The sequence below is a fragment of the Lynx rufus genome, unplaced genomic scaffold (genome assembly GCF_022079265.1).
Source record: "Lynx rufus isolate CCGP_SWC_20201006 ecotype Redwood Valley unplaced genomic scaffold, mLynRuf1.p SCAF_2, whole genome shotgun sequence".
NCBI classification, from domain to species: Eukaryota; Metazoa; Chordata; class Mammalia; order Carnivora; family Felidae; genus Lynx; species Lynx rufus.
The window spans coordinates 93,370,256-93,389,445 of NW_025814834.1; the positions used below are offsets into that span (position 1 = coordinate 93,370,256).

The window sequence follows — 19,190 nt, forward strand, 5'->3', positions numbered from 1 at the left end:
TCATGATTTTATCTATTTGGGTCATCTCCCTTTTCTTTTTGAGAAGCCTGGCTAGAGGTTTGTCAATTTTGTTTATTTTTTCAAAAAACCAACTCTTGGTTTCGTTGATCTGCTCTACAGTTTTTTTAGATTCTATATTGTTTATTTCTGCTCTGATCTTTATTATTTCTCTTCTTCTGCTGGGTTTAGGCTGCCTTTGCTGTTCTGCTTCTATTTCCTTTAGGTGTGCTGTTAGATTTTGTATTTGGGATTTTTCTTGTTTCTTGAGATAGGCCTGGATTGCGATGTATTTTCCTCTCAGGACTGCCTTCGCTGCGTCCCAAAGCGTTTGGATTGTTGTATTTTCATTTTCGTTTGTTTCCATATATTTTTTGATTTCTTCTCTAATTGCCTGGTTGACCCACTCATTCGTGAGTAGGGTGTTCTTTAACCTCCATGCTTTTGGAGGTTTTCCAGACTTTTTCCTGTGGTTGACTTCAAGCTTCATAGCATTGTGGTCTGAAAGTATGCATGGTATAATTTCAATTCTTGTAAACTTATGAAGGGCTGATTTGTGACCCAGTATATGATCTATCTTGGAGAATGTTCCATGTGCACTCGAGAAGAAAGTATATTCTGTTGCTTTGGGATGCAGAGTTCTAAATATATCTGTCAAGTCCATCTGATCCAGTGTCTCATTCAGGGCCCTTGTTTCTTTATTGACCGTGTGTCTAGATGATCTATCCATTTCTGTAAGTGGGGTGTTAAAGTCCCCAGCAATTACCACATTCTTATCAATAAGGTTGCTTATGTTTATGAGTAATTGTTTTATATATTTGGGGGCTCCGGTATTCGGTGCATAGACATTTATAATTGTTAGCTCTTCCTGATGGATAGACCCTGTAACTATTATATAATGTCCTTCTTCATCTCTTGTTACAGCCTTTAATTTAAAGTCTAGTTTGTCTGATATAAGTATGGCTACTCCAGCTTTCTTCTGGCTTCCAGTAGCATGATAAATAGTTCTCCATCCCCTCACTCTCAATCTAAAGGTGTCCTCAGGTCTAAAATGAGTCTCTTGTAGACAGCAAATAGATGGGTCTTGTTTTTTTATCCATTCTGATACCCTATGTCTTTTGGTTGGCGCATTTAATCCATTTACATTCAGTGTTATTATAGAAAGATACGGGTTTAGAGTCATTGTGATGTCTGTATGTTTTATGCTTGTAGTGATGTCTCTGGTACTTTGTCTCACAGGGTCCCCCTTAGGATCTCTTGTAGGGCTGGTTTAGTGGTGACAAATTCCTTCAGTTTTTGTTTGTTTGGGAAGACCTTTATCTCTCCTTCTATTCTAAATGACAGACTTGCTGGATAAAGGATTCTTGGCTGCATATTTTTGCTGTCTAGCACCCTGAAAATCTCGTGCCAATTCTTTCTGGCCTGCCAAGTTTCAAAAGAGAGATCAGTCACGAGTCTTATAGGTCTCCCTTTATATGTGAGGGCACGTTTACCCCTTGCTGCTTTCAGAATTTTCTCTTTATCCTTGTATTTTGCCAGTTTCACTATGATATGTCGTGCAGAAGATCGATTCAAGTTACGTCTGAAGGGAGTTCTCTGTGCCTCTTGGATTTCAATGCCTTTTTCCTTCCCCAGTTCAGGGAAGTTCTCAGCTATGATTTCTTCAAGTACCCCTTCAGCACCTTTCCCTCTCTCTTCCTCCTCTGGGATACCAATTATGCATAAATTATTTCTTTTTAGTGTATCACTTAGTTCTCTAATTTTCCCCTCATACTCCTGGATTTTTTTATCTCTCTTTTTCTCAGCTTCCTCTTTTTCCATAACTTTATCTTCTAGTTCACCTATTCTCTCCTCTGCCTCTTCCATCCGAGCTGTGGCGGTTTGCATTTTGTTTTCCATTTCCTTTAAAGCGTTTTTCAGCTCCTCGTGACTGTTCATTAGTCCCCTGATGTCTGTAGCAAGAGATTCTCTGCTGTCCTGTATGCTGTTTTCCAGCCCAGCGATTAATTTTATGACTATTATTCTAAATTCACTTTCTGTTATATTATTTAAATCCTTTTTGATCAGCTCATTAGCTGTTGTTATTTCCTGGAGATTCTTCTGGGGGGAATTCTTCCGCTTGGTCATTTTGGATAGTCCCTGGTGTGGTGAGGGCCTGCAGGGCACTTCCCCTGTGCTGTGGTGTATAACTGGAGTTGGTGGGCGGGGCCGCAGTCCGACCTGATGTCTGCCCCCAGCCCACCGCTGGGGCCACAGTCAGACTGGTGTGTGCCTTCTCTTCCCCTCTCCTAGGGGCGGGATTCACTGTGGGGTGGCGTGGCCCGTCTGGGCTACTTGCACACTGCCAGGCTTGTGATGCTGGGGATCTGGCGTATTAGCTGGGGTGGGAAGGCAAGGTGCACGGCGGCAGGGGGGGCAGGCTTAGCTCGCTTCTCCTTAGGTGATCCACTTCAGGAGGGGCCCTGTGCAGCCGGAGGGAGTCAGATCGCTGCCGGAGGTTTGGCTCCGCAGAAGCACAGAGTTGGGTGTTCGCGCGGAGCGAGCAATTTCCCTGGCCGGAGCCGGTTCCCTTTGGGATTTTGGCTGGGGGATGGGCGGGGGAGATGGCGCTGGAGAGCGCCTTTGTTCCCCGCCAAACTGAGCTCTGTCGTCCGGGGGCTCCGCAGCTCACCCTCCCTTTGTCCTCCAGCCTTCCCGCTTTCTGAGCAGAGCTGTTAACTTATGACCTCCCAGACGCTAAGTCGCGCTTGCTGTCGGAACACAGTCCGTCAGGCCCCTCCGCTTTTGCAAGCCGGACTCGGGGGCTCTGCTTGGCCGGCGAGCCGCCCCTCCGCCCCGGCTCCCTCCCGCCAGTCCGTGGAGCGCGCACCGCCTCGCCGCCCTTCCTACCCTCTTCCGTGGGCCTCTCGTCTGCACTTGGGTCCGGTGACTCTGTTCTGCTAATCCTCTGGCGGTTTTCTGGGTTATTTAGGCAGGTGTAGGTGGAATCTAAGTGATCAGCAGGACGCGCGGTGAGCCCAGCGTCCTCCTACGCCGCCATCTTCCCTAAAATCTCCGGGTCAAAGTTTTTTAAATGAAGCCATGGAAAAATGAAAGGAGACTCAGGAGGTAAATTCAGGTCTGAGGATTGTACATCCTCATGGGTTAGTGATCCAAAAATGGAGCTGTCCATGGTCAACACCGTGTCTCCCCACTGACTCCACTGGGACAGGCCTGAAGCAGTAGCCTGCTGGTTGGCCAAGGATGACAGAAACTTATTCTATCTCAAGCATCCCATTTGCTCCTCCTTTCTGGGAACCTTTTACATGGGGTAACAACCTTGATCCAAAGAACCTGAGCACACTGAATCCTTGATTCCAACTCTTTAGAAATCAACCACCATTCCTGCAAGAGTAGCATTTTAGTCTATCAATATTACTTTCCACCCTTCTCTGAATTCAGAAAATATGAAAAAGTAATGATAGGGTGATCATGAGCATAAGAGCTCTCAACACTTAAAAGGAGAAGTAGGCACAGCCCCCTCTCCTAACACACATAGATATGGGGAAAAAAGGGAAAAGAAAAAAAAAACTATTAGCATACATATTTTCTGTAACAAAGCAAAATGATTTTATAGACTTCTCATTAAGAGTGGATCTATCTAGCAGGCAAGGATGGAAAATGGAAATTTTCCCACGTTGTTATACAAAGATCTAAAACATGCAGTATTCTCCTGCTTTTGCTGTGTTATCTAAATTGATTTGTTTCAGAGCATAAAAGACTGTCTTTGTAAAGACAGTCATGGCTTCTCAGTTTCAAAATGTCTTTTCCTATGGGGATTTTAGAACTTTAGGTGTATGACTGAGGGTAATACCATATGGGGGGGTGGCTGGTGAAGGAATCCCTGAAGTCCTATCATATAAACAGTTACCTAATATGACTCTGTATTGGGAAACCTCCATCAAACTGTTTTTTAAAACTTCTGTACGGGGAGCCTGGGTGGTTCAGTTAGTTAGACGTCTGACTTTAGCTCAGGTCATGATCTCACAGTCTGTGAGTTCAAGCCCCTTATCGGGCTCTGTGCTGACAGCTCAGAGCCTGGAGCCTGCTTTGGATTCTGTGTCTCCCTCTCTCTCTGCACCTCCCCCACTCATTCTCTCTCTCTCTCTCTCTCTCTCTCAAAACATAAAAATTAAAGAAAAAACAACTTCTGTGGTCAAGGGTATCTGTCTTTCTGGAATATGTCTGAAAGGGACAAGGATGTCATATAAGTGTATGTCACTGTATCAAAAAGAATTTTTTAAACGTATACCTACGTGTAGAGTTCACCCATCAGCAATTTTTTCAGGTTATTTCTCTTTCATATGCCTCTAATTATAACTCCCTGGGAGTATATCAAAGATAAAGCAATGAATGTTAAAACCTGATCCAATTTAAATTCCTCTGAAAGGTGTCCTAGCTTCACTTGACAAGTACCAACCTGCTGAGTACTGTTCCCCTCGTCTGCCTATCACAGACCTGGTGGAAAGTGTGAAGGCTGGGTACGAGGCTGATTTTCTAATGTATTTCAGATGGCTGACAGCCACAAACCTTACAGGATTCCTGACTGAAGGGTGCCTGCCTTAGAATAACAGCCATGTTAAGATCATTTCTAGAGTAACTAATTTCTTCTATTAGGTAATACGTTAACTGCTTTCCTATTCTTTCCTACTTTCTTTTTTTAAATGCGAACAAAAGGAACATACCAAAGCAATAACACAGTGACTGGGGAAAAGACCAGCAAAGAGAAAAAAGTAATTATCTCCAACTTTACACATTCATTTTCTTGCTGTTGTTTGATATTTCACTCAAATCTTCCACCTTCCATATATATAAGAATATAAAATATCTAAGAATGTATGTATATCTTAGACTTCTGCTACTAGGTTCACTGCACTTCTTTAGGGTAGGGAATTCAAATGTGAAGCTAAACAGTCCAGTTTACACCCCAGAATTTTGTGATGTTTAATGCATTAGCTTGTGTATTCCAGCCTCCATGGAATTCTGAACTACATTTAGTTTGTGCCAGTCAGCGTCTCCGGGAGACCCCATGGTAGGACCATGGGACAGGCTGAGATCGAGAAGATCCAAGACCTCAGGTTCACAAGTCACAGAATTAACAAGAAGATCATCATAACATGCTCGGTCCCTTTGTAGGCACAGAATCATTTCGCTAGAGGGAAAACTCCATTCTTTATTTTTCCCAGGAGGGATTAGAGGCAGGTGGTCCCGGCAGATTTTAACAAGACCTTAAAAATCAAAATTGTCTCTGCTCTAGGAAGCACTTATAAAACAGCAAACTTCCCAGATGTGAATAACAATCATTGCTGTGTACATGCTCCCCTGTCTGTGATTATTTAGTGTCTAGGGCAGGTCATTTAGCCCAAGTATGTGCCCTATAAAACAGAGACTGGTTCTCATCAATCCCAACATGACCCTACACTCTGCAAGTGGCTGCAGTGACACTATTACCTTTAGGTGAGATGTTGTACTGCCTCCACCCTTTCCTTCAGCTCCAAAGGCTGAGCCTCTCTTGACAAGTTTATTGTTTGAGTAAAAAAATACACATTCCAGTTACCTGCTGCTCCCAAGCTGTTCTTGGCACACCTTTCCTGTCTCACAGAGCTGCAATCTACTTTCCCTCTCCCTTCAAAGGTGATACACTAGAGCTAATCCCACACCCTATGCCTTATCTTCTATACTGGCTCAATGATTGGCTCTCAAGACTAATGGGTCCCACTGGCCAATGTGGTGCATGTAGGCAGAGAGCTTCTCTGCTAAGCTCAGTGTTGGACTTGTGCCTTGATCCAAACTTCCTTAGGCCACAGAGGGAAGCACTAAGGAAACCCAAGGTTTGAAGGAACACTGGACTAGGGAGACAGGAACCCAGGTTCTCAGTGCTAGCTTGGACATTATTAAATCACTGTGGGATAGGACAAATTGGTTAACTTCTCTATACTTTAGTTTTGAAATATTATGAAGTATTATATCCTTGCTGAGCTCAAACGCTGATGCAAAGTTGGGCAGTATAAGAGTAACCTAGGGCTGTCATGACAAAGCACCACACTGGGTGATGTAAAACAACAGAATTTTTTTGTCTCACATTCCTGGAGGCTAGAAGCCCTAAATCAAAGTGTCAGTAGAGCCATGCTCCCTCTGAATGTTCTAGGGAAATACTGTTCCCATACCTCTCCCTAGCTTCTGGTAGTTGATGGCAATCCTTGGCATTCCTTGGCTTATAGAGGCATCACTCTAATGTCTACCTTCACATGAAATTTTCCCCTGTGTATCACTGTGTCAAAATTTCCCTCATGGTATAAGGACATCAGCCATTAGACCTTATTTCCAAATAAGGTCACATTCACATATACAAGGTGTTAGGAATGAAGGTGTTTTTTTGTTTGTTTGTTTTATGAAGGGCACAATTTAACTCGCAACAGGTGATGTCTAATGAATTAAGGACCAGGGTGCAGTTGCAAGAGTTGACTCATACAAGAGAGGAATAGGGACTAATGAAGAAAAGCTTTGGCATTAAAGCATCTTGAGCCAAAGGGACACGTGGAATGGTCCAAATGTTGTGAGTTTCCAGCTGAGTTCCTTGACCAGTCAGGGTTATGTGGAAAAGGAAGATTGAAAGAAAAGTTGAAAGAGCACTTTCATAAAGGGTCTTGTGAAAATTTGGCTTGCATAACAAAAATTGCAATACAGAATGAGGAAGAGAGCATTCTCTGAATCACTGTAGAAATTCTCTGGCTCAGAACAAAGGGGACAAAGCACTTAATAAATATCTATTTAGTTTAACCTCAGCATTATTTCTACCTTCTTGTAGCATCAGCACCTCATATTTCTTTGAGGGAGCCACCCTTCCCATACTCTCAGTCTGTGAGGCTTGGTGAGCCTTTTTCCTCCAGTGGTGGTCACATGCTTGGGACTTGGCCAATTAGAATGACTGGGTCAGGGTTAGCATATGACGCAAAGCAGCCAAGGAGATTCATGACTCTTCCCAGAAGCATTAAGGAAGACATGTTTTTCTACTTTACCTACTATCTAAAATCAAAATTAATTTTTTTTCTTTTTTATGGTAAGAATTTTAAAGATTTACTCTCTTAGCAACTTTAAACTGAATACAATATTTTTGATTATGCTCATAATGCTGTACATTGGATCCTCAGAACTTACTAACCTTATAATTCGAAGTTTGGACCCTTTGATCAACATCTCCCCATCTTCTCCACCAGTCAGACCCTGGCAACCACCATTTTACTCTCTGTTACTATAATTTCAGGGTTTTTTAAGAATCTACTTATAAGTGAGATCACACAAGATTTGTCTTTTTTCTGTATGACTTGTAACACTTTGTATAATGTCCTAAACTTTCTTCCATGTTGTCACAATGGCAGGATTTCCTTCTTTTTATGGCTAAATAATATTCCTATATACTCACTCATATATATATGTGTGTGTGTGTGTGTGTGTGTGTGTGTGTATCACATTTCCTTTATCCATTTATGCATTAGTAGTCGCTTGGTCTTTACTTTTACTTTATTATTGTGGATAACACTGCAATGAACATGGCAGTACAGACAGTAGATCTTAAAAGTTCTTCCCACAGGATAAAGGTAACTATGTGAGGTGATGGATGTACTAACTAACCTTATTGTGGCAATCATTTTGCTATATACATTTATATCAAATCAGTATGGTGTATACCTTAAAATTACACAATATTATATGTCAATTGTATTTCAATGAAGCTAGACAAAATTAATTGATCATAAAAATAAGATCCCATCCTTTATAATGCACTATACTGTTTTATTACAATGTTTTGGAGGGAAAAAAATTCCTCCACATAAAATGTACACACCAATTTTGTGACATAATTAGATCTAGAAACCTGAAGTGTGGAAAGAATAAATAAATAAACAAACATTGAAAAAGAGAGAGAGAGAGAAAAGCCCAGAGGCACAGGTGTGTGAACTTGGACACGCACGTGGATGCATGTGAGAAATCTGGGAATTGATGAAGTGTGGGTTTTCTTTTTTTTATGTTCATTTATTTTTGAGAGACAGAGCATGATCACAGGATGGGCAGAGAGAGGGGAAGAGAGGATCTGAAGGGGGCTCTGTGCTGACAGCAGCGAGCCTGATGCAGGGCTCAAATTCATGGTTAATGAGTTAACTGACGTTAACTCACGTCAGATCATGACCTGAGCCAAGGTCAGATGCTCAACCAACTGAGCCACCCAGGTGCCCTCTGAAATGCGGGTTTTCAAATGGACACAGAATTAAGCTGAGAGTACCAAGTTTATAGCATCAAGCACTTGGCCATGTATTCTTTCTTTATATGACAGCTAGGATTAGTGCTTAGCAAACACAAGTTAAATTTTGGGAGCTCATTTTTTTTTTCTCAGAAAAAGAAGTATTTCCTTTTTATTGCTATTTAGGGGCTATAATATTAATACAAACTGGAGGGTTAATGAAAGAAAAGTCAAGGCATCACTAAAAATGAACTTTGGAAGATGAAGATGTGTATATAACAGCAAAGTAAAGGAAACAAGACTACAGAGACCTACAAAATTAAATACACCCATAAAGTTTGAAGATTTCACTTTAAGCCCAAGGACATCAAAAAGCAAACAACATGCATAAATGCCCCTCGTGAAAATCTGAAATAGAACATCAAAGTCAGCATGTGGAAATCTGAAAATAAATAGATATGCACAACAGTTGTTTCCTGATGTGGTTACAGAAATCATGTCTAATTTCTTCAGTATAAGCATTACACATACAAAACATTGTTAGATCCTATTTGAGTGATAGTCATTTCACAGCTAGGAGCCTAACAGGAAGGTCAATAAAGGTCAGATTCTTGCTCCATAGAAATCTCCTCAACGGCCTCCCTAATAGCTGAATGCTGTCAGGCTTGAGCTAGTTATCTGCATTTTACAAACAAATATTGTCTTAAGCAGGCTTAATCGGCTACTTAGCTACCAGAATAATTGTGTGTACATTGGAAGTAAATGAATTGTGTGTACAAAGGAAGTAAATGAAGCACACACAAACAAGACACTCACCTTTTCTCCCCTGAGGATCGTGGCAGTTTTCATGGATGCACAGGCCCCAGGCAGACCAGGAAGATACTATACAGTTGGTAGAGCAGGGGATATTGCAGAGCTGAGAGGCTGGAGGGGCAGGTCCCAGACATAATGTCTTTTTCACAGGTCTAGAGACTAAAAAACAGAAAAAAAATAATGATCTGTGTCACATCCTAAAATTATTATCATTATCTTAAGTTCATCTATTTACTTTGAGAGAGAGAGAGAGAGAGAGAGAGAGCAGGGGAGGGGCAGAGAAAGAAGGAGAGAGAGAATCCCAAGCAGACTCTGCATGGTCAGTGCAGTCTGATGATGGGCTTGAACTCACAAACCATGAAGTCATGACCTGAGCTGATATCAAGAGTCAGGCACCTATCCGACTGAGTCACCTGGGCACCCACATTCTAGAATTACTAATGTCTTTATTTGTGTGCCTACCTTGCCCACATGGTTCAATAGTATATAGAAACAAAACATAAACACTCTCCCATACTTGTTGCTTAGCTCTATGCCATTAGCATTTTGGGTGAAAAAAGGTAAAAAGATATATATAGCACAAAGGGCATTCACTGAGTTTCCTGCTTCACAGAGTATTCCCTGGGAATTCAAGAGAGGACTGGAAATATAGATACAAATTATCTAGAGTTATGATTTAAACAAATTAAATGGCTTTGTGAAGTTTCAAGATGAGTCTATCTCCACTATAGAAATGACTGAGTTTCTGCAAAAAAATCAAAATCAAACCTCTGAGGTGGCGTGTTTAGCATAACTAATCTACTCCCCTGAGGGGTGGAGCTCTCAAAGACAGAGCAGAAAAATGGTTCTTCGGAAAAAAGAAAAGTCAGGATCTGTGGCTGCAGAATTAGCCCCTCAAAGTCAGTTTCATTAGTGAGGCTATCCAGAAGCACAAAGAATGTCTGAGAAGCCATGGGTAGATGACAAACCAGGAGGCTTCCAGCCCTTCTTTGTGCACCTGCACCCAGAGTGTGCCCAGAACTGGGTCACTTCAGGATGCAGTGACCATCTGGCCATGAGTGGCATTCACCAAGTGACTTTTCCATGCAGATCCATTCTGGGCACCATGAAAATACACAGAAAATGAAAAAGATGAGCTCCTGATAGTAGTTAGGATACAAATGACACAATAAAAGAATAGCCAAATGCATAACAAGCCTTGGACAGAGTGATCTCACACTAAGGTGGTTTTGGAGCAATTCAGAGTTTGTGAACAAATGGTTTAAGTTCAGACAGTTTTATCTTATGAAATGACTTGTACTACTGTCTAAATATTTCCCATATGTCATGTCCTCCGGTTAAGCAGATTAAAAGTGCTTCAAAGACAAAGACGGGTGTGACAGGACTGGGTGGTAAATCACACTATCTACTTTGCTTCTTCACTCTTTACATGGATGTGAATTCAATGTGGTAAAGACAGCAAGAAATCACATCTTGGACCAGCAGAAACTTGAACATAAATGAAAATAACAGCAAAATTTAAAATAGTGTTTTCTAGAAGTTGTGTGTTTTCTAGAAGTTCCCATGGGGAAAGATGTGTTTCCAACGAACAGTGGGGCAGCTTCAGGTGCTTATGAAGGTGAACAGGAAAAACAAGTTCATGAACAAAAATAAGAATGCTTTGTTTCTGACTAAGTCTTGTATATTTTACCAAAGGATGTGACCTGACTTAAAATAAAAGACAAGGGCAAAGCAACATGGCCAATGTAAATGTCAAAGATCACAAGCCATGTGGAGGAGGTGAGGATAGGAAGAGAGAACAAAACTGGGGTCAATCGCTATGTTACTGGGAAGGCTGAGCAGAGGTGGTGATCAAACAGAGATTCGGTTGGCCAGAATGACAGTGAGATGGAAGGTTAGAGTGACCAGGAATAGAACGTACCTATGACACTGGTGCATTGTGGATAAAGAAGAATCTCAATATACTTCAATAAAATGAAAAAGAGAGAGAAAGAGAGAGAAAAGAAGGCCAACCACCACCACCACCACCACCACCACCACCACCACCACCAACACCACCCCCTTAAGTTGGGTAAGGGGTCTGTGATTCCTTTCCCAGGGGTGAGCAAGAGAAAACACACAAGATTGCCATTCACTGACTACATCATGCATTCATTCTAAAACCATCAGTACCCACTTTAAATCATACCCTCTTGGATGGTGTCTGCTTTCAAGGAGCTCTCAATCAAGAAGGGTAAGTCAAGTAGCACATTAGCGAAATTGATGGAAAGTGATGCTTCAGAGCGTTGCAGGAATGGAAAGCTGCACACCCAGAGGTCTTAAGACAGAAATGCCTTTGGGTCTGGGCCTGTGCTTGTTATCATATGTTCTCACAAACTCAAATGTTACTCTCCCCCCCCCAAAAAAACCTAAGTAGTGATGGTAAAGGAAGTGGGGCTGTAAACTAATTAATCTAGTTATTTAACACACATTTACAGTGCATGCCAGGCACTGGTTACAAACATCAATTCATTTAACCTGCATAACTTTGAGATATATATTATTACTATTTCAAGTTTAAAAATGGAGAATCCAGGGGCGCCTGGGTGACTCAGTTGGTTAAGCATCCAACTTTGGCTCAGGTCATGATCTCATGGTTCATGGATTCGAGCCTCACTTTGGGCTCTGTGCTGGCAGCTCAGAGCCTGGAGCCTGCTTTGAATTTTGTGTCTCTCTCTCTGCCTCTCCCCGACTCACACTCTGTCTCTCTCTCAAAAATAAATAAACATTATTATTTTTTTAATGGAGAATCTACAACACAGAAATGTTTACTCACTTGCCCACAATCTTAGTCAGTTGCAGAGCTGAGATGGGGATCTCAGGCAGCCTGGCTCCAGAGTCTGTGCTCTTAATCACTGCACTATGTGGCCTCATCATAGGATATTCAACGTACACTGATAAGTACCTACGATGTGTCAACCCTGTATTAGGTGCTGAAACCAGAATAGTGAGTAAAACAGACAAGGTCTCTGTCCCCATGGAACCCATATTTCTGTGTGAGTTAATACTAATCATACATGAATCCATGAGACCCAACAACAAGACTAGAAAGCTATTACTGCTACTTCTCTTTTCCTTTGTCTTACTACACCAGACAGACTTTAGGTGTCTGGTGATCAATGCTTAGAAGATACCCCAACTTCTCAGCTCCAAGACCCAGGAGACATGTGCTGCTACAACTTTTTTGAGGTTGAGCCCTGCAGTTGAAACTAATCAATCTACCACTGCAGCACCTATGCCCAGAGGAGACCTTCACTAATATCATTATAAGCTCCTGAATGTCTGTGTAATAAGTAAGCTTTCATATTGGCAGTACAACTGGAAAGAGACTGGGAATTTGTCCTATGTCAAAGACATTGTTTTTATAGATCATTATGTTTATCTGACATGTTTTTGGAGAGCTTTAAGAATGTTTGGGAGGTATGGGGTTAAGTCACCCCAGGTCCCCTTTGATAAATACTTAACTGTCAATCAGTTGACTGCTGGATATTAGTGATAAGGGTATGCCTAAGATTTGGAAGCAGGGAGGGACATACTATGCAAGAGAGGAGCTGGAGGGAGTGGGGTTCCCTGGAGACTATTAAGTGACAAAATTATGAGGCCTGGGGTGGAAATGAGGCCATTTGTCAGAACACTCGTGCCTTTTTAGCACCTACTGTTTTGACAGACAGTAGATCTTAATCCATACAGATAAATTATCCCAGTCTCAGGCAACATGTCTAAGATGCTTCATCTGAGCATTGAATCAATGTACTTGGGCCAACCTATCTGTATCTCAGACCCTCTGGGCAACATTTGTTCTGGAAATAAATCATAAGCAAGTCACAAAGCACTTACCAGTTTCAGACCACTTAGGTAGTTTTCTCCCTAACAACAGCAAACAGAGAATATTTCTATACCTATTGACTATTTAGACCTAGAAGAAAGCTTTAGAGCTAATTTAGTTTAATTCATCAATTTTACCAAAAAACTGAGACATTAAGTAGTCTTTACCAAAGACATTAGGTAGTTAGCAAATTCAGGCAGAGCAGAACTTGAGCCTTGTCTCAGGTGGTTGACTCACCTCTACCTGTCCCTGTTGGATTTCCTTCCATGGAATGGAGCCATCAGACAGAACACACAAGGTTGCTTGTAGTAAGGATATTTTGTTTATGAATCACAGTGACTACAATGGAGGCAGTCAGTGACACAACAGATCCAAGATTTCCATGAAGTCTGCAGGCTCACTATAACCTTTTAAATAAAATCCAAAACCTTCTCCTACTTCATCACTATTTTTTTTTCACTTCATCACTATTTTTAAGCTCCTCCAAATCCTTGTCCATTCCTCCCCCACCAAGCAAGAGGTAGTGAGACCAAAGTTTGGTCCACTTCAAAATATTGTTTACTTCTTTTATTTGTGGCTATTCACATTGTAATAAAATAATCTTGGGAGGTGGGTAGGATGTGGAAGTGAGATGGGCCACCTGAATTTGGATGGTTTGTGCACTTTGCTTGGCCAAACTCCAGCCATGATGTCTGTAGCAAGAATTGCGGTCTTTGCACCCATGTGAAATCCTTTCTCTGGATATACTGACTGAAACAACTTTACTTCTCTTTACCAATTCTGTCTTCTCAGATGCAATGAATCCCTGCTCTAATCAGTGCAGGTCTGTACTTGTCTCTCTTGTACCAGATGCCTTTTAGACCATGTCACTTTGATGCCTTCTGCCATTCATTCCTGTGTTGACCAACTGCCTGACTAGATAAGCAATTACCCAAGGTCTTACAGTCTATTTAGGTTTTGTAGGCAGCAAAGTTAGTCCCTATAAAGACTTCTCATGGTCACAAAGTATTAAAGAGCCAAAATAATTTTCAACTCAGAAATTGAGATTGCTACATAGTGGTAGCTTTCCAAGTGCTATTACAATATTATAAGTGATTGTACATATGCAACAGTCATTAATACTTTGAAAATTTTGGTGCCTAACCTGGCATTTTTCCTTTGCAATAAGAAATTACTAAATTGACCTGACTTACGAGAAATTTGAAAGTCTGCTACTAATGATTGCAAAGTTGTCTTAAATAATGAATTGTTCCATGAACAGAATGCTAATTAATAAGAGGGAAAATAAGCTGGGTAGCTGATATGTTTAATTTTTAAAAATAAGCACACACAAAACTGTTCTTAATTCTGGAAATGTACAAAGTTCATGATTTTCTTAATGACAAGGTGATTTCAGATGAGCATACAAATTCAATCAAAACGATTTGTAATTAAGAAGAAAAATGCCTGTTGTGACATTAGCATATGACTGCCATTGTAAAGAAAAATGGGTACCTTCACATTTTATTTTTTGAAACTAAATCAAGCTCTAATCTGAACTAATTTGAATTAGCACAGAAATAAGTTGGCAAAGATTCAATACGAGTATATTATCCCCCACCCCTATTGATGACCATTTTGTAAGATCTAAATATCAACACCTCTTAATTCCTCAAGAAGAGACTGAACTGAAATTGCAAAATAATATTTAATTAATTATAACTAATAACCTAGTACCCTTTAATTTGCAAAAATGAGTTCTATTTGCTTAAAGTAAAAAGACCTATCACAGGATCCAGTGGCATTTTCTTGTTTTTTTAATGTATCTATTACTGGATGAAAAATAAAGTCAGTCTTTGAAAATTCAGAAGGTGTTTGAGGTAATTCTGCCATGGCATAATGGAGCTCACCTTTCTTTCTTCACAGAAAGAAGTGTCTTAAAGATGGTCAAGGAGGGGCGCCTGGGTGGCGCAGTCGGTTAAGCGTCCGACTTCAGCCAGGTCACGATCTCGCGGTCCGTGAGTTCGAGCCCCGCGTCAGGCTCTGGGCTGATGGCTCAGAGCCTGGAGCCTGTTTCCGATTCTGTGTCTCCCTCTCTCTCTGCCCCTCCCCCGTTCATGCTCTGTCTCTCTCTGTCCCAAAAATAAATAAACGTTGAAAAAAAAAAATTAAAAAAAAAAAAAAAAAAAAAGATGGTCAAGGAATTAGTCACAAGATACTGGTTTTTTTTTCCTACTATTTTCAAGGAGGTGGAGATGAAAAGAAACTAGAGGTGATGCTTGCTACTTCCTGGGAACTCTTGAAACCTGGACTGTTTTGCTGCTTTTTATCTTAGGGATAGCAAAGTCCTCCTGCAAACAATTTATTCCATCTACAGTTGATTTTACGTAAGATACTTGATTTCTAGAATGACATAAGCCTTCAGGAAGAAGCTAGACAAAAAAGTCATATTCATTTCAATTTTCCAAAACAAATGCAGGCACTGTAAACCCCAAAGGGAATTTTCACTTAAAGCTCAGAATCCCCTCATTCCATGGGCTCTCCAAGAACAACCATAATAGAAACAGCAATTGCTAAGATTTAATTCAAAACTAATGAAAGAGCCTACTTATGTAAAAATGCTGCTTTCTAAATGATTTTTGAGAAACAATATTGCCTCTGACATATTCATTTAGGGAGTATACTGACTTGGCAGAAATTCAATCCACCTTACTGCTAAAATAAATAGGCCTCTTCTACAGACTGAAGGAGTCAAATGGTTGAAGGGGAAAGATAAATAATATTACAATTTTAACCAGAAAGCTATTTTCCTTCAAGAAGCTTCATGTATTATTTCAATTGCCTTTTGCCACTGGGATTTGCAAAATAATGGATCATTCTTTTAACTTAGTGGATGGAATAAAAGCAATCTGTCTTCTAGCACTTATAGGCAGCTTAAAGAATTAAATCACATCTCATCCTATTATACCTAATAAAGCTTAATTTTAGCCATATTGTGACTCTCTTGGCAAACTTCTGTGCAATACAATTTGGCAGGAAGATGCATGTGTATGTACTGTGAATCTAAAAATAATTCCAGCAATTAGAAATAATTACATGAAATGTGACCACATATCAGAGAGTTTTCCAAATTTCATTCATTTCATAAAGCCACTCAGAAAATGCCTAGTGATTTCCTTAATGCTACAGAGTAAAAACACTATATGTGAAGATGGAAAACAAGATTCAGAATACAAATGAAGGCAAAATAAATGAGGTAGCTGTACAATTTCGGAAAGTAATCAGAATCAATATCAAATAATTACATAATATAGCAGCCTTTGGCCTGATATTCATATATTTCTATTATCATATATTCTCTCTATTCCTCTTCTGAGAATTTCTTTCTAATTGTTTTTCAGCCTTTTAGCTCGCACCTAAAAGTAAGGTATAGAAAGGGTGGAAGGAGCAAAAGCTGACCTAAATGGCATCTTTCACAGAGTACGAAGTTAAAAATACCATTATTGATGAGACAGGATAGAAAGGAGATCAATGAAAGGTGGGGAAGTGGTCAGGCAAAGAGAAAAAGTGAAAAGGCAAAGAGGCAGGTAAGAGGAAGAATTTCGCAGGATGTCAGTGGCGGAAGTATGCAACATGGGGAAAGTACAGTTTTTAAAAGGGTTCTCATGCAAAAGTCCTCCTCATACTCACAGATTTGAAACCTGGAGTTCATCTTCCCATAGAACCAATGGGAAGAGCTGAATAAGAAAAGTGTTCCCAGGAATGACCATAAATGCCTATTTTACTGATTAAGGTTAGTAATTATAGCCTAATACACACTAGTAACCTACTTGGTTGTAGACGCTGTGCAACGGACTTACATGCAACTTCTCATTCATTCATCATGATCATTGGAAATAAGTATCATTATCATTTCCATTCTGTAGATGACATAGCTGAGGATAAATTATTTGTCCAAAATGACAAAGCTAACAAGTGACCAACACAGGTCCAGGGTTCTTAAAAGCCCCTATTCTCTAATACTGCACTCTACTATGATTTTGTATTTGTAATAAAAATTATGATAGAAAAACCCCTGCTGTAACAGTAATAATTGATCAGGAAAATAAACAGATGAATATTCTGTCCACTTCCCAAAATTTCTGAAGTGAGATAAAATAGAAAAAAAAAAAAAACAACGTAATTTAAAAATATCAATAGTAAAGACCAAACCTCAAGAAAGGAAAGTGTTGTTAAAGGAAGATGAGGAGTTAGGTAGGTATTTCTCAGGTGATTCTGAAAGGTAAAGATTTGAGGGAGGGGATGAAATTAGACTATGACTATTTTCATCCTAAAACTTAGGTTTAGGGCCATCCCTAAGGAATTACAATGAGTTCACAAGATTTCTTAAAGAGAAACGATGCCCAAAGAAACCATTAAGGCAACTGTAGAGTGAAACCAGTGAAGAGTAGCAAATGTGTGCCCAGCTCACCTTCCACTGGGTACACACAGTATCCCTAGCACAGTCCTCTCTCTTTATCACCATATCCAACCCAGCAACTGAGAAAGGGCAGAGGTGACAGGAGGGTGCCCTAAGTCCACTGGGCAAAAACCTGGTCAGAAGAGGATGTTTTGAGAAATAAAAGAAAAAAAAAAAAACATAGTTGAGATACAGAAGTCTCAGAGGAAGAAAAGGAAGCAGGAAGATCTGGTAAGGAGGGTGAGAAGGAGACAGCAGAAAGCAGAGCTGGGTCTCCCAGACTTCAGAACTGTCACAAGATGCCCTATTAGTTCCCCAGAAGCAAGCAAGGTGGACCTTTGTCTGTGTGGGTTTAGAAGGTGGGTATTTCAACCTGGATGTAACTGAATGGAAACTTATAATAATGGTAACCAGAAGGGGAAATCCATATTCTCTGAGGCAACACAAATCTCTAAAAACAATATCACAAACTCCAAAGCTCCAAGAGCTCTTAACGCTCTTAAAAAAAAGAGAGAGAGGGGCGCCTGGGTGGCGCAGTCGGTTAAGCGTCCGACTTCAGCCAGGTCACGATCTCACGGTCCGTGAGTTCGAGCCCCGCGTCGGGCTCTGGGCTGATGGCTCGGAGCCTGGAGCCTGTTTCCGATTCTGTGTCTCCCTCTCTCTCTGCCCCTCCCCCGTTCATGCTCTGTCTCTCTCTGTCCCAAAAATAAATAAACGGTGAAAAAAAAAAAATTTAAAAAAAAAAAAGAGAGAGAGAAGAAAAGAAAAGAAAAGAAAAGAAAAGAAAAGAAAAGAAAAAAGAAAAAGAAGGGAAAATATGTGGTACTTATTTTAGAGGGCCAGGAGAAGAACTCTTTGTCTCTAAAATAAATATGCACACTGTCCTGTTTTTAAAGGAAGGGATACTGAAGGCCTCACTGTACCTGATATCCTTGTTAGCATATGCTACTTTATATTTGCAAATCATTTTAGACTGAACAAGTTAATTCAACTTCAAAGGAAGGCTCGTGGGATTCACCAGGTCCCTAAGTAGTGATACGAATGAGACACCGCATAATAATTTTTAAAAGGCAGAACAGTTCATTCTTTTGTGTGAGGAACTGCATTATACATTTTTGAAGCAAAACAAAACTTTCAAACCAAAACCTTTGCATTGCAAAGCTGGATGAAAGCTCCTTCCTCCCAGGCCTATTCAAGCATCGCAAGTCCTATACTACATAGCTAGCTCTTCATTAGGTCAAGGCCAACATTGTAAATTAGTAGCTTTCAACCTGCCTAACCCAATAGAGCCTAACACAGTCCCAACTCAGAAACACTGGGTCAAAATTGGTAAAGGGGCAGCAGAGAGTACAGTAAAAATTTATATCTTCAAAAATCTTTTTAATTAGCAGGTTGGGGAATCAGTACTCTAAATAATTTATGGAGTACCATTTAAAAAAAAAAACCAATTGGCAAATATGATTATTTTTAAAAAACCATTACACTGAGAATCTACTGCTATGTGGATCGGGTAAATTTGTTAGCATGTGAGCTTCTGTAAAATGTAAGGATTAGCCAATGCTTCTCACGTTTGTTACATTCTATCCTTCCTAAGGAGCCTTTTGTAAACACATTTTCCCTAAAGGCCCTTCCCTCCCCCATGGCATTTTCACACCACAAATATACTGTGTATATGTATATGCTTTATATATAAAAAGTGTAAGATTTTTTTTACATTCCATGAACCAATTTTTGTCCCCTTCGGGGAGGTATCATCCCCCACTGGGAATGAATGGAGTAGAACACATACTGAACTTAAA

At 40.4% G+C, this 19,190-nt stretch overlaps 1 protein-coding gene across 1 annotated transcript in view; it reads right to left on the minus strand.

The window, feature by feature from the left end:
* THSD7B (thrombospondin type 1 domain containing 7B) overlaps positions 1-19,190 on the minus strand; it is a 749,444-nt gene that overhangs the window by 477,302 nt on the left and 252,952 nt on the right. Inside the window, exon 5 of the mRNA XM_047085714.1 lies at positions 9,092-9,247. Within this exon, the coding sequence (XP_046941670.1) occupies positions 9,092-9,247 (156 nt within the window). The remainder of the gene's footprint in view (positions 1-9,091; positions 9,248-19,190) is intronic.